Source organism: Aptenodytes forsteri, unplaced genomic scaffold, assembly GCF_000699145.1.
Source record: "Aptenodytes forsteri isolate BGI_AS27 unplaced genomic scaffold, ASM69914v1 Scaffold336, whole genome shotgun sequence".
NCBI lineage: Eukaryota > Metazoa > Chordata > Aves > Sphenisciformes > Spheniscidae > Aptenodytes > Aptenodytes forsteri.
The window spans coordinates 5,793,034-5,805,394 of NW_008794911.1; the positions used below are offsets into that span (position 1 = coordinate 5,793,034).

General features: G+C 34.0%; 1 protein-coding gene across 1 annotated transcript in view; it reads right to left on the minus strand.

The window, feature by feature from the left end:
• Positions 1-12,361, minus strand: part of MALRD1 (MAM and LDL receptor class A domain containing 1) — a 306,398-nt gene that overhangs the window by 139,550 nt on the left and 154,487 nt on the right. The window contains exons 27-28 of the mRNA XM_019470989.1: positions 7,318-7,563; positions 4,339-4,496 (exon numbers count right to left, since the gene is read on the minus strand). Of these exons, the coding sequence (XP_019326534.1) occupies positions 4,339-4,496; positions 7,318-7,563 (404 nt within the window). The remainder of the gene's footprint in view (positions 1-4,338; positions 4,497-7,317; positions 7,564-12,361) is intronic.

A 12,361-nucleotide genomic window follows, 5' to 3' on the forward strand; every position in this document is an offset into this window, starting at 1 on the left:
AAACAATAACAATATCAAGGGAACAACTGTGACGGCTTCCGGCTTTTGCTGAGAAGCCACAGCAACCAGGTGACAGGGTTTGTGCTGCATCAGCCCTGAGCAGCTGGAGGACGCTGGCTGCTGGCTCCAGCTGCCTGTTGCCCTGGCCAGATTAGTCTGTCGCTGCGGCGGTGCCAATGGGGCCCTGCTTCGCTTGCCATGAGCTGGCCAGGACTTCTTGTCCTCCTGAAAATCATTATGTCGTTGCTCATTTGTAACTGGATGGAATTAATTAAACACCTGAGTAAGGTCCACTGGAACTTCCTAATGAGATCCTGTGTATATTGCCCTTGTCACAGTCAGTGGAGGTAGTTACTAATGGCAGGTTTCATCTTCCTCATCTGCATATTTCTTTTTAGAGGCTTGTTTCAAATCCTTGAAAGAGCCACCCCCTCCAATTGTATTAAATCCTAAATTATATTTTTTAATGACAATGTCTATATGCAGGGCAATTAACATTGATCCCACAAAAATTATCTTCAACAAATGGTTTTATCCCTTGATTGTTGTTCCTTTCCCATTGTGATATCTAAGACTTGCTGCTTCTTTATGACAGAAACAACATAAGCAGCAGTAGGAAACATGTTGAGATCAGCAGAACAATAAAATGTATCATTCCTTTCACCTAAGAATTCTTGCTTGCCTCTTTAGAAGCACATTTAAAAATAACAATGTTTCTTCTGACTCATAAAATAAACCAGTACTGGGTGCTGATGAGGAACCTCACCATCACCGCTAAAACAGGCATAGTGAATATGCTGCACTTTAGTTTCAGTATATCTCCTACAACGGATTGTATTCTCTTACAGCTGCCCAGAGAAGATTAGAAGTATCTCAAAATCTCACTGCAGTAGCAAAGTTTTGACTAGTTATATCCAGATCTCTTCTGGTAATATTCTGTTTGCCCGGTGAGCTTTTGCGCTGCTATTAAACACTTCATAATTTCAATTTAGACGGATGGTGAGTTGGATATTGCAGTCTCCATAAATAGCTGTAATGTCAATATCTTTCATTTGCATAAATGTTGAGGGGGGTTGATTTGAAGAATACTGTATTTTTGCATCTAGTTCAACAGCCCATCATTTTGATTGGATTATTATTCCATATACAGAGAGGTTTATACAAAGAATATGAAGTACAATTTGAGGAGAAAAAAAACAGTAACTGCAAAGAAATTCCTTCAGAAAATGAATTTGTTTTCTCTAACTGCAAACCTTAACATAAAAGTTCATGCTTGGCTATAGTATCCCTTTTATGATCCTGCAGTTTTATTGGTTATAGCATAATCTACTATACAATATACTATTTTAGTAGTATGATAGATAATATTCTTAAGCTTCCTGAATGTGGACAAGCAAATATTAAGAGAAGACATCAATACATACCATGAACTATGGTTTAAAAAAAATGGCTTTTTACTCTTCATTACCATTTTTCTTCCACTGTGATATTCAGGAGGAGAACTGTCTTCCTCATTCTGCCTCCACACGATATTTCCTCATCATATTGTTCATTACTGTGCTATTGGTGTGTACAGTGTTGACACTCAGTTCAACTTTTAATGGACGTAATGGCTTTAGCTAGAGACAGTTTGCTAAGTTGTCAAACTTGAGACGGTAAATTCCTTCCCAGGTCATCTCCTCTTCCTTGCATTTTTAACTACTCACAATCTACTGATCTGCTTTCACTGACATTAACTTAACTTTGAATCAAGAGATACTCAAACTGGATGGAAATATATATTTGTATTGAAGTTTGGACTAGCAGGAGAAGCTTCAGTATGACTTCACATGACTACGTATTGTTTAACTGGATTTTATTCATAAAGACAGTGCTAAATAGAAACTCTAATTATAATATTGAATTATGAATCCTTATAAGCAACATAACAGGTAAACTAGGCTGATCTGCAAAACAATCCCAGATACAATAATGAGAATAATATTTCCTATCTCCATGCAGAATTCTTGCCTTCATTAAAAAAAATTGAATAAGAATAATAAGTCATTACTCAAATGTCTTCTATTTACACTGCTTTTAAAAATCTCTTTAAGCTCACTGGAGGCAAGGATTTAAAATAACATAAAAATAATGTCTGAAAAGTTTATTAAGATAGTAAAATTAGGTGAAAATAAGAAGAGGGCAATGTCTCACTGTAATAAGAATAAAAGAAAGAGAAAACATAAAGAATATTCCCAAGACCTAGAGAAAGGAAATATTACTGATCGTGATCTAGAAAATTGCATAGAAGTCATATATTTGAGCATTATATTTCAAACAAATTTTAAAAAGTACAGTAGAAAAGAATCTTTACAGGCTCTTATCAATGGGGAGAACTATCCAGTAAAACTCTGTTCAGGTCAATTTTTTAAAAAAATAAAAAAAAAAAAATCTTTTTGTCCATCCTGAGGGTAGAAAAAATTATTAAGAATTTTAGTTACTGGACTTGAATCCTCCAGAGAGAATATCACAACAGAGAATAAATGTTTCTTTTTAACTAATTTTAGGTGGTGTGGTTTGTTTGATTTTCTTTTATTTCACTTCTTTTGTCTCCTGTTTAACAGAAGTATTTCCATGTGTATTATTAATTTCACTGCATGTAATAAAATGAGATATAATTATTTTTCTGTTTTTAAGGCAACTGTCCATGCTGCAACATACTTAATGTGATAATTACTGTATGCAATCAACAGTGTTATTTTAAGTGCAAGCTACTCACACATACCTAAAGCAGCTGCTATTTATTTTCCACCAAAGTTTGCAAGTTAGTTTACAATTAAAATACACCTTTGAGTAATGTGATGAGAACATAATTTGAACTTTGAGTTAAAATAAATGTTTATTTTTGCATTTATTTTATTTATTCATTGTAATTAACGGGATCTATTTTTGTTTTAATTTTTGAATACATTACCAAAGAGAAGTTATTTTCAAAAAACAAATTTATTTTTTGTTAATCTACTCACCTCCTTTATGGATTTGAGCTTTTCTAGGAAAAATAGCTGTATAAATATATCTCATTAACTATACAGCTACTTGATGAGTGGCCTATTGTTATTTGTTGGTGTTTAGACTAATCCATGAGAAAAATCTCCTAATGGCTGCCAAAGGGCTCATTGTTTTTTTATTTCGGACAGACTTAGCCTAGGTTGTGTCTTTAGATGTTAAAGGCTATTGAAATGTTTTATCTTACAGGCTTTTGAATTATTCTTATAATATCCAGAACATTTGAGAAACAATTTTTAGCAATTTATTTTCAAGGACAAAATATGATTTATCATTAAAAGCTAAGGCAGTCAACATGTGCATTGGAAATAAAACCAAAACTTTAGTGCAGTTCACCAAAATAATTTCTATCCCAAGATTTTATTAGAGATATTGAAGAAAGAGAAGTTAGCAGACATGTAGCAAACAAATTGTACCACAATTTATACTTGAATAGCCAGAACTCCCTGCACAGGTACAGGTAAGTTCAAATACACAAACTCTCATTTGCAAAGGTTTTTGCTACATCTAGAAGTGGTATATTTGGTCGTGTTGGAACACCATTAAAATGCCCAATGGCATTAAAATGCACAGCATGCACAGGGAGGTGAAATATATGCTTTTGCTACATTGTTCATTAATTTCTACATTTTACTCAGAATCATATTATGGCTTAAAACTTGCTTTTACAAGCATTTAATCCTTTTTCTTTTTAATGAACAACAAATGGAACAACCAATTTTCAAGGAATGTGTCAGTTTTCACTTTTAACTGAATAACTAGTTTTTTCTTTTTTTTATAATTTTTTGGTCATCCCACATTTAGTGAAGAAAATGCCATTTCTAAAGAAAATGGATTATATATTCTGTACCAGTCTACATAAAAAGATAAATAATTTAATACAGTCATATTTTTGCATTTTATTCTCACTTTGTGCAGGTTGCTAATTCATTTTTTTAGTGTATGTCATCCCATCAGAATGATAAGGTTGTATACTGATAGCTACCAATAGGGATGGCAGCAAAATATTAAAATTGCTCTCGTAGAGAATATCAAAGAGAAAGGTACTGTATGTGAAGAGGGAAAATAGAAAGAAGTTTTAAAAATATTTTCTTTGGCTTTTCAGAAAAACTTCTTTGTGAAGAGAAAGGGTAAAAGGTTTTAAAGAGACTAGAATAATAAAAACCAGTGCTGAACTAGGAGGCGCGTGGGAGCTCTTCCAGTCTACAAGCCGAACAACAGAACGTCAGAGTGCCAAAGCACATACACCCTTACAGATATCAGATATTCAAAAGAAAAAGGTTTTTTTATTACCTTAATCAGAACCTGAATATGTCCCATGGCTTTTGATGACTTGAAGTACCAGAAGCTCATCATACAAGTCCCACTTGATTCTTTCCATCTGGAACTCTTCACATGGGCTTTTTCATTCTTTAGGCCGATTGCAGTGGCTTCAAGATACAGGAATTGTCCTGAAATTAAATGATGTATTACTGAAAAATTATTTTGGACTTTCAAATTAGATTCCAAAACTCAGCAAAGTAAATGCACAGACATATGAAGTATACTTCCCATATAGGTACTATACTAGTGAACCTCAGCTTAGAGTAAAAAATGACCAGATCACATTCCTTGTGTACTTTTTATATCAGAAATAAACTGGGAGCAGCTTAAGATTTGGATGGGCCTGTGTAGAAGAGTGAGAATACTTCCATGTTTCCCAGCTACTCTGATTACATGTCCTTGCCCAACAGCATTAGTTGCTATTTTGACATACAATAGTCACACTGTGATAAATTTCAGGATGAAGTTTTCTGAAAGATAACCTTCAAAACAACAAGTCACACTATACAAAAACTTGTGAAACAGGCAAAAAAGCTTCATACATTTATAAATCATTAGGTATCCCTAATGATTCATATTTCCTTTGGCCATCTGTACTCTTTAATGTAAGAATATTAACTCACATTTAAATTATTTAGTGAGAGGAAATTGCAAAAATAGATGCCTACAGTTGATATTTTCCAACACTGATATGGTCCTTGAGTTTTCCATTTTTATTTTTAATCAGAAGTATAATAAATTCTGCAAGTTTTCAAATTATTTTTTTTCTTTGTACAAAAACCAAATGTGTAGTTCACATAAATATAAATGTAGTATAAATAACACAGTTAAATTATAATTGCATACCTACTAAAGTTTGTATATGAATTAGAGAAAAAAAATTTACTTCATTAGAGATGGAGTAAAATGGGTTCATTCTAATTTTGACATTTCTCTGGCTAATTTACAACCATAGATGTTTGCCATAATATTATGGGATAAGAAATTTGCTTTTTCCCTGAGGTCAAGCATATATTTAACAAGTGTAGTGACATATTCATGATAATATTTAAAAAAAAAAAAAAAGAGAAAATTCAAATGAACTCATTTTTTCTACATCTGCTATTTTGTGTGTTAAAAAAGCCATGTACAGAAACACTATGAGATATCAAAAGCATGCCATATCATGGCATCAGTCTGCTAGGAAGACGTGGCTAGACTGGGTTGAGCGCTGGGCATGCTGACGTTTGTTAACACCTGCTTAATATTAGGCAAATGACTTCTGTCTGGAGGAAACCAAACCAAACCAAAGCAACCCAACCCAAAAAACTTTCACAGTCTTCTTTGGAAGGAAACTTGACTGACTGAGATGGTAGACAAAGGACACTCTGAAAGGCCCCTTGATCTGAACGACTGGGACCAGCACTGTGGGACAGTGGACTGATCACAGCTTGTCAAGCTTGGCTAGGAGATAATAGGACAAATAATTTAATTCCAACCAGAATGATGTAATTCTAGTCATAAGCAAATTTTCAACTTTTTAATGTTGAAAATGGAGGTGTTAATAAGGGAGTTAGAATTAAGCAATTGCTAGATGTAAGCTCAAGAGCTGTGGTTTTGGAAGTAAGTGCTGAAATTCATCTTTGTACAAGGACCGATCACTGAATACTGCAGTATTCTCTACCATATATGACAAAATTTTAACAGCTGAGCTGAATTTTGTTTTGGTTCTCATGATGAACACAATTATTAAGTGCTATCAGTTCTAACAATATGGCCAGATACCAACTTCACCTTTAAAAAATTGACCACATTAAAATTGTGTAAAGTTAAATTAGTTCCAAATATATTTATTTGAGAACACAATTTCAAGACTATAGAGCAGCTCTTGCGTAAGAAATGGAGAATTTGACCTGTTTGATCACTCACTACAACAAAAACACTTAACTTTCAGATTTTAGGGTAAATTTCCAAGCTTGAGAATCAGATCAGGAGTAGTTTTATTCATATGTGGAGTTGATTCAACATATGTACCATGGAGATACATAAATCTGTGTTCTAACAGAACTGGCTATTTTAAAAGCCAAATGAAAGACAGGGACACATTGGAGGGCAGTTCTCTTGTACTGCATCTTACTTTGAGATCAGTGAAATGCAGCCAGGCTGTACTGTCTCAAAATTTAAAAACATATGAACACATAATCTTTGTGATTATTTGTGCCTGTTTCACCTTCAGTCACCTTGGCAAGCTTTCACTAGTCCCTGAGTTTCTACATATCTTCAAGTAAACTTTGGGTTTATTGGGTTTTGCCTTTCAGCAGTTCATGTAAACATTCAGCAACTACTAAATACAAGTCCCACGTTTTTGTGCAACTCTGCTGTGGAATATTTCAATTTAAGATCAGTTCTGAGCTCAGCTTTGGCAACATCTTTGCCTGAGCTATGAGACCTTCAAAGGCAGAGGATGAAGGCACGGAGCTTGTAGCAAGAACAGGAACAGATAACTGGGTGCTTCGGCCAAAACAAACCAGGAGCTGCACTGCCACTAACAAAGGAGGTTTATTTATTTAAATTTATTTATTTAAAATTACCTAAAATTAAACTATGAATAGTCACTATGGGTAACTTTAAGCTTCCTTGAAATGAGCTCAAGCTCTGGAGGAGTGGGACCCAGTGGATCTCAGAGCTGAGCTAACTTAATCTTGCAAGCTGCAACCAGACCAAATGCCCCCTCCTGACAAGTAACAAATTATCTTGCTTGACTCATACAGCAATATTTAAAGGAAAAACAACTGAGAATCAATTTTTCCTAACTTAAAGTCATTTTACAACAGTAATTATTATTTTGATATTGTTACACATTTAACTCATTAAAAATGACACCCTGATTAGACTCCCTGCTGCCTGTGAAGGGAGGTATGAGAAGTTCCATGAAGACAATTACATCTCATTTGTGAACTGACAACATACCAGTTCTATTTCCAAGAGTGTGGTCCCCGGGAGGTCTAAGACTTTGAGGCAAGCTGACCCCTAGCACCCAGTTAAAATTGTCTGCCAGAGAATTTTGCCAGCCACATCTGCCATTCTCAAAGGTGCAGGAAGTTCCACATTCACTCTCGTCTGTATTATCCCCACAGTTGTCTTCAAAATCACAGCTTTGTTCTGGTCTGTAACACTTGCCGTTCTGACATTGCCAATAGCCATGCGAGCAGGAGCCTGAAAAGAGAAGAATGGGGGTGTCCTGGTGAATCGCACCGCCATGCATCCCAGCAAGGTTACTGGAAGGTTACATCTCAGAGAGTTTGATATTTAGGAGGAGGAGGGTGGTCCAGAGCAGTTTTATTAAAAGCCTTTGGTTCCCCTGAAGTGCCAATCCATTATCAGTTTATTTCTTTTGTATTTTGTCAAGAGATTGCCTAAATAAATGTTTCCCTTGTAAAGGCAGGCATTCCTTCACTAACAAATCTTTCTAGTCTGACTTAATTGCTGACATTCTCCTTTCATGTGGTGTAGGATTTAACCATTTCATTTTAGCTGCAAAGTTGAGCTTAGTTTAGCAGCCCCAATTTGGAAGAAAAAGCTTTTCTATTTTAACTACAGACGTTTGCCTTTTAATGGATTCCTTTTTTTTTTTTTCAGATGAGTTCAGTGGGGTGATGCTGTCCTTTTTGTGCAGTATTCCTGGCATTATTGAGGGATAATTCTGCTATTGTACAGCCTAAAAACTGTAGGACTCATTTCACAGGATCCATTTCCAAGCTTCATGTTTTCATTTCAGATCAGTTTCTGCAGGGATCTGGATAAAAAGCAGCCCCTTCTGTACATTCTCTAATCAGGAAGGGAGACACAAAATTCTGAAATGGACTCTCCTTAGTTCCTTCTTCCATTCCACTCTGCTAGAAATAAATCCAGAAGCATAATTTTATTTAAAAATAGGAGTATCACTATATTAGCTCATCAGACATAAAATTAAAACATGCACATGTATGAAAGTTGTACAAGTATGGGAGGAATTTGAGTTAATTGATACTGAAGATCACATGGTGCTAAAAAATTTTTTCCATTACCACTACTTAAATTTAAAGGAGGACCTGATAGAGCTAAATGAAATTCACATAAGGATGGATTTTATTAAGAGCTCAGAATAACATATTTATCAACAAAAAGCACATAAGAGTTGGGGTGTTCAGCTGGTGTGTTGACAACCTTCATCCCTAGGACTTTCTTTACTCCAGACTCTAAATTACAAATGCCTCAAACTAAGTGAAGAAGCATTGCCACACCCACTTGCTGTAGGCTTTGGGTAAAGTGAAAACAAGCCTTGAATCACTAGAAGTTAGCTAAAGAAAACAAGCATTAACCCCTCTTTTTTAAGTGAAAAATCCTCCTAACACATACTTAGTAAAAATAGACAAATAAACTTAAATAAATATTGGAATACCATAGAAATATCTAGCAAGTTTTCCAGGGAAATTATTCATTTCTAATTCCTGATTTCTTAGTAACATAAAAGTATGTATCATGCTTGCTTTAGAAGACTGTGTATGATTCAGCTTTTAACAGTTGCTCAGAGAAAGGAGGAAAAAGTCCTGAACAGAAAGAAGCAAGCCAGAATAAAAATCTGATAATGACTTAGAATGTCAAGAACATCACGCAAATGTCTCCAGAGCTGGAGACAAGGAAAATGGGTAGGCTCTGACTAGAGGAAAAAGACTTGTCTGAAGTTCACAGTTACAAGTTTATGAAAGCGTCAGTGTAATTTTTATTATTACACAATCTCTGAAAATGGTCCTGGCCAAAAGAACAGAATAATTGTATCGATGTATCAGTCAGTGTCTAATTATTGCAACCTGCAAGACAGTTGGAGTCCATCAGAAACTTCTATCAATCTGCTTCAGAATTTCAATCATCTGTGTTGTTTCCCAAAGGGCGACAGAGAGTTGCTATAAAATTCTGCCTAATTTAAATGGCATCTATTTGTAGGAGCTAGTTATTATAAAACTACATTTCTTTTATGTGATTGTACTAAGAATTTAAGAAAAAAAAAAATTTTGTCAGCAAACTAGGAATTTAAATTTTAAGATGCAGTCCATGCTTGGAAAAACTTTTCCTTGCTGTTCATCATGATCAATAATTGCAATAACTATTGCATTTTGCGGTCCCATTGTAGCGTTGCTTCCAATTTCACATCAAAAAAAGTGGAGTTGAAAAGTGGAAGTCTTTGTTTTCTGAGGAAAAACAAAAAATTCCATCTTGAATTCTGGCATGAATGAATCTTTTCAAGCATGTGTAATGAGTGACATTACAGTGTCTAACTGAATCTGTAACATGGCTTGTTTCTGGATGTGCTTCCATAGTATGTTTTCTCTTTAAATGACATATTTCTAAGGCTTTATAACTGTAAAAAAAAACCCCCAACAACAAACAAACAAACAAAAAGCCCCAAACTATAAGAAAAGGGTTTTTTTGAGCTGTCTTTCTTTCCTCCCTACTTCTCAATCCTAACAATCCAAACACGCTGTTATATAGATGCTTGTGGGTATAATAGGGATATTTAATTGAGAGGAACTTCTCCTTAGCAAGGTTCAGTAACTTCTTCCTCCAAGCAGTATTTCTTAAAGATTATTAGCAGGTAGACTTTTTGCCCTATGTGGTAACTGCATCAACACACCAGGCTGCAGTGGACCCAAAGGAGCTGTTAGTGTCTTTCAGATCAATAATCTCTGAATTGAGGAGGATTTATACAACAGAGGAAAAGAGCTGCACCAGTCAATAATCCCCTTGTTTTATATACCCTGAGCAAAATCAACAGATGGAACATTTATATTTAAAAATATGTAATTAGGACAAGGATTAATTGCCTTTATTTTATAAAGGTATTTTTCTTAAATGCATTTTGAAAAAAAACACTCCTGCAAACATCAAGAGAAAAAATAATCTTATTAGCAGAACTGAAATATGATTTATCTTCTAAATCAATGAACTTTGAATAGTAATAAAGATTACATGGTATATAGGTTGCAGCACTGAGGCAGAACAGTAATAAATTACAGAAAAGACATTAATATTAAGAAACATCACCTACATGTGTTATTCATGTAAACTTCAAACTCTGTCAAGAATGGTTGTGTTCTCAAAAAAGTAATTCCAGAGGGGAAAAAATTATTCTTTAATCTTTGAAACCATAGCCTGTGTCACAACAGGACTTTTCTATGAGGTAGCTAATTTTTATATCATAGTAATAACCTTATTGCTTGTTTAGCTCCTCTCTGAAAATAAATTAAAATAAAATTTTAAATCCCCTAAAATAAATTAACTCCATTAATGTATGATAAGCTGATGCACAAGTACCCTTTTATTTATTCTTTTCTTTTACTTTAGCAGATGCAGATATTTGAGAAGGACTTGGTTTTTTCCACTATCACTTAAAAGGTCTTAATACCTTCAGATGATCTTCCTATATCTCTGTTCAGAAACACCTTATACTTAAAGCTGATTTTTTTATCACCAAAATTCTTTATCAGTTGTTTGTTTCCTCCTCAACATTTAGGTTGCCTTTTATCAAAGTTTTTATCCCTCATCCTTCCCTTTATGCAGGTAATAGCTATTCTTTTTTTTTTTTTTAATACCATTCATTACCATTAAAATCCATTACAAGTTCTCACAAGGTGTTTGCACTCATATCTGAGTATGCAATCATTTCATTTTCACTCAATATTGATGAAAACAAATTGTGTCATATTTGCTTGGAATGGCCATGAAAGATTCTTAAAGGAATTATCTGATGACACACTTACACTGAGTGACCAAATGGAGCTCAATTAATGTAATTTATCAGAGACAAGCTTAAGAAATAGCTTGATCATGTTCTATAATTACCTGTAAGAAGACAAACACTGACGGCAGAAAGCTCTAATCTAGTAGACAAAACCCCAACATTACAAGATCCAGTGCTAGAAAACTGAAGTTAGTGAAGTTCAAATTAAAATAAAATGATTGAGTAATTAAGCATTGAACAGATAACCAAGGACTGTGATATATTCTCCATCAGCTAAGAGCTTTAAATAAAGACTGAATTTTTTCCCAAGAGTTTAACTTTAGTTTAACTAAAAATTATTTGATAAATCAAGGTAAACTCTAGATTAAAACCCGAGTAGTATTATAGAGGAGGTTAAATTACATGTTAATAGTAGTGCCTTTTGGTTTTAAAAATCAAAGTGCAGTTGGGGACCTTAATTTTCTTATATAATCATGAGAATTTATAACAGATAAACTAAATGTTTATCTGTGCCTATAATAGCTACAAAATAAAGATGAAAATCCTCAGATTTCTCCATGAGATTCCAATCTTCTTGAAGCTGGTCCTTTAAATATCTTTGCTTATTGGAAATAAATTAAGTATGATAATTAAACTGATAAAAAAGATCAGAACTCCTAGAAAATTGCAAAACTATGATTATATATAGGGTTACACTAGTTATGACTCTATTTATAAGCTTTTAACATCTAATTCTCGTAATTTAATCTTGTTTCTTTTTCAGTTCTTATTTTATATCAGCACTGCTTTAAAATCACCAGCAAGCTAATTCATGTTTTAGAACCACAGGAAATAGATTGGTGATAAGGATATTCCAAAAGTTGTTAAACTTCTGCTTCTCAAACGTCTTATATTTAATGGTATCATCTATGTTTTCCAAACCAAAATCCAAATCAAATGAATGGGATAGTTTACAATCCTCAGAAGTATCAGAATAACACATCATTAGGCTTGGAAAGCTAGAACTGCTTCAAAATATTTTCAAAATATTTTATTTATATTCACATAGCTAGAAGTATACCTGTTCCTAAATCAAAGCTAGAGTTCCTGTAGAACCATAATCTGGTATAGAGGTCACAGTAATTAATCAGCAGGCTAAGAGTTTGACATCTCAGGGATAGGGGCTCTCTAGATAATTTAGATCTCTGAGTTTTTCCCTGCAACAATTACTCCATTATCATTCTTGCTCTGAGCTGA